Consider the following 2,485-nt stretch of genomic DNA (forward strand, 5'->3'; position numbering starts at 1 on the left):
ATGGTTTCCCAAGTGTGTCAGAACTACCACAAGGACTGTGAGGATGCTGTTAACAAGCAGATCAACCTGGAGCTCTATTCCTCCTATGTTTACCTCTCCATGGTGAGCTTTGTGGAATTGAAGCCTGTGCTATGATAGTGTTGACCTGTTTGGTTTTTATGCTGAGTTAATGAATTAGCTGTAACATGTATTATTTTCTGTGGCCCTTCCCCTGTTGCAATCTGGTGCAGGTCTTAACACTGACTCTCTGGTCAAGTTTTGAACATTGTCTTCATGTCCAACTGGCTCCTGGATGTGGATGCCCAGCTTGCTGTCTCTGGACAATGTAACCCTTGGTGATTTTTCATCTAACTCTGGAGGGATGATCTGGTCTTGGTCAATTTTTTTTTTGTAAAACTTTGGTTGTATTCCTTTTCTCAACAAAAGCTTTTCCTGACACAAATATACTCCTTTTTTAAAACCTTGCCCTATTCACTGGACTGTCTTGTGCTCAAGATGTAAAGTTCCCTGAACTAAAAGAACAGCTGCTGCTAGACATTAAACACTAACAAAAATAGCTAGAAAAGCTCTACAGAGCTGGAAGAAATCAAAGCTCTGGGTCCACTGACCCTTTCTCAGAAGTGGCTTTGAGCTATGCAATGTGAGGGAAGAGGCACATTTTCAGACTATGTATGTGTTTTTTTTTTCTTTCTCTCTAACAAAGCAGTTAAAATTCTGTGGAGTGGGTGGTAGGACACTGCGGTTATTCAGGTGGGTGATAGTGATAATGAGACTGCTGACTGAGCTTTCTGGTTGTGTTAATGAACACATGTCCCTTCATTCAGTTGGACAGGGGCTGAACTGGTCTCCACCTCCTGAACAATAGTGTTTCTAACCTGCAGAGCACGGATGTCTAATGGCTATAGACAGCTGTCCCCTTCATCATTCATGGAAGGTGACTTCCTGCTTTGTCTGTTTTTAACCACTTAAATGTGGAATCAAGATGGTGCCCAGGTTAGTTCCTGAGTGAGGAGTGTCATTCATGAATTTCAGACAGTTTCCTTTTAGCCTCTCTCTTCCCACAGTTCTCTTACTTTGACCGGGATGATGTTGCCCTGCATCACTTTGCTGAGTTCTTCAAGGAGCAGTCCCATGAGGAACGGGAACACGCTGAGAAACTGATGGCCTTCCAGAATAAACGTGGAGGTCGAGTCATCCTGCAGGACATCAAGGTTAGATTCTGAAGCCTTCTGTTTGCAGCTTTTTGTGAGCAGCTACAATCGACTGGTATCTCCATCTATTTAGCTTTAGCCTTGAACAAATACTGTGTGAAGGGGAGGGTGTTCACCAAAATAGGATTCCTTTAGGTGAAAGGAAATACTCTGCACTTATGAGGGCAATTGAGAGGAACCAGAATAGTGAGTAGATATCCATGTGAATGACTCTCCTTCAGACAGAATGAGGTAACAAAAGCTAAGACAGGAAATTGTTGCAGTGTGGGAAGTAGCAGTGTCCAGCCTTTCTGAATCTGGAAGATGTTTCTCACACCACAATAGTGAAGCCAGGAATTACTTCCATTGGTACCTATTCTCTACATGTGAATTCTGAGAATCTACATTAACAGTAGAATGTGTTTAGAAAATTTGTTATTCTCTCAGTACAAAATCTAGTTGTTGTCTTCAAATTAAAGTTGGTTTGCAGTACCTCCCCTACAATGATGAGGGATAACTAACTGATCTGATGTAGACTAATGACACAACTGCTTGCTGAACTGTGCTTTCTGTTCCTGCTTCCCTCCCTCCAGAAGCCAGAGCAGGATGAGTGGGGCAATGGTCTGGAGGCAATGCAGAGAGCTCTGCAGATGGAGAAGGATGTGAACCAGAGTCTGCTGGATCTGCACAAACTCGCCTCTGGCAACACTGACCCTCATGTGAGTTTGTAAACTCTTTCTCTTTCCTTGGAAGAAAGTGGTGTGTTTGTGCACTCTCTGGGTTAAAAATCCAATTACCTTCTCCCAGCCTCCGGCAGGCTGTTAAAACAAAACCTTTCCAAGGCATCACCCGAGTCCACATCTGCTTGGTGATGATGGTCACATCTGTGATGGGAGGTCACTTTCAGACTCCTTTTTGATCATCTGGATTATTTGTCTTCCAGCTGTGTGACTTCCTGGAGAGGCACTACTTGGATGAGCAAGTGAAGATGATCAAGAAGCTGGGAGATCACATCACCAACCTGAAGAGACTGGGAGCCCCTGCCAATGGCACGGGAGAGTACCTGTTTGACAGGCTCACACTCAGCTGAGTGGGGTCAATAATATCTTTGTTTATGGTGACATAATCCAAATAATTTGGTTGTGCTCTGCGCAAATTAAAGTAGTGTTCACCATGGAACTGAGTACTTTGCATAATTTCACAGCTGCTTCTGGCTCTTGGTATTGCTGTTTGACACCTGATCATTAAATCCTCCTGTTATTTCTGATTAACCTTTGATTCAATGCCTGCCCCAG

General features: G+C 43.6%; 1 protein-coding gene across 1 annotated transcript; it reads left to right on the top strand.

Annotated features, from left to right (window-relative positions):
• On the top strand, positions 1–2,280 carry LOC132206534 (ferritin, middle subunit-like). Its single transcript, XM_059640730.1, has 4 exons — positions 1–102; positions 1,065–1,211; positions 1,784–1,909; positions 2,134–2,280. The coding sequence occupies exons 1-4, from the start codon at positions 1–3 to the stop codon at positions 2,278–2,280; spliced, it is 522 nt and encodes a 173-aa protein (XP_059496713.1).
• The last annotated feature ends 205 nt before the right edge of the window (positions 2,281–2,485 follow it).

The sequence above is a fragment of the Stegostoma tigrinum genome, chromosome 38 (assembly GCF_030684315.1).
Source record: "Stegostoma tigrinum isolate sSteTig4 chromosome 38, sSteTig4.hap1, whole genome shotgun sequence".
NCBI classification, from domain to species: domain Eukaryota; kingdom Metazoa; phylum Chordata; class Chondrichthyes; order Orectolobiformes; family Stegostomatidae; genus Stegostoma; species Stegostoma tigrinum.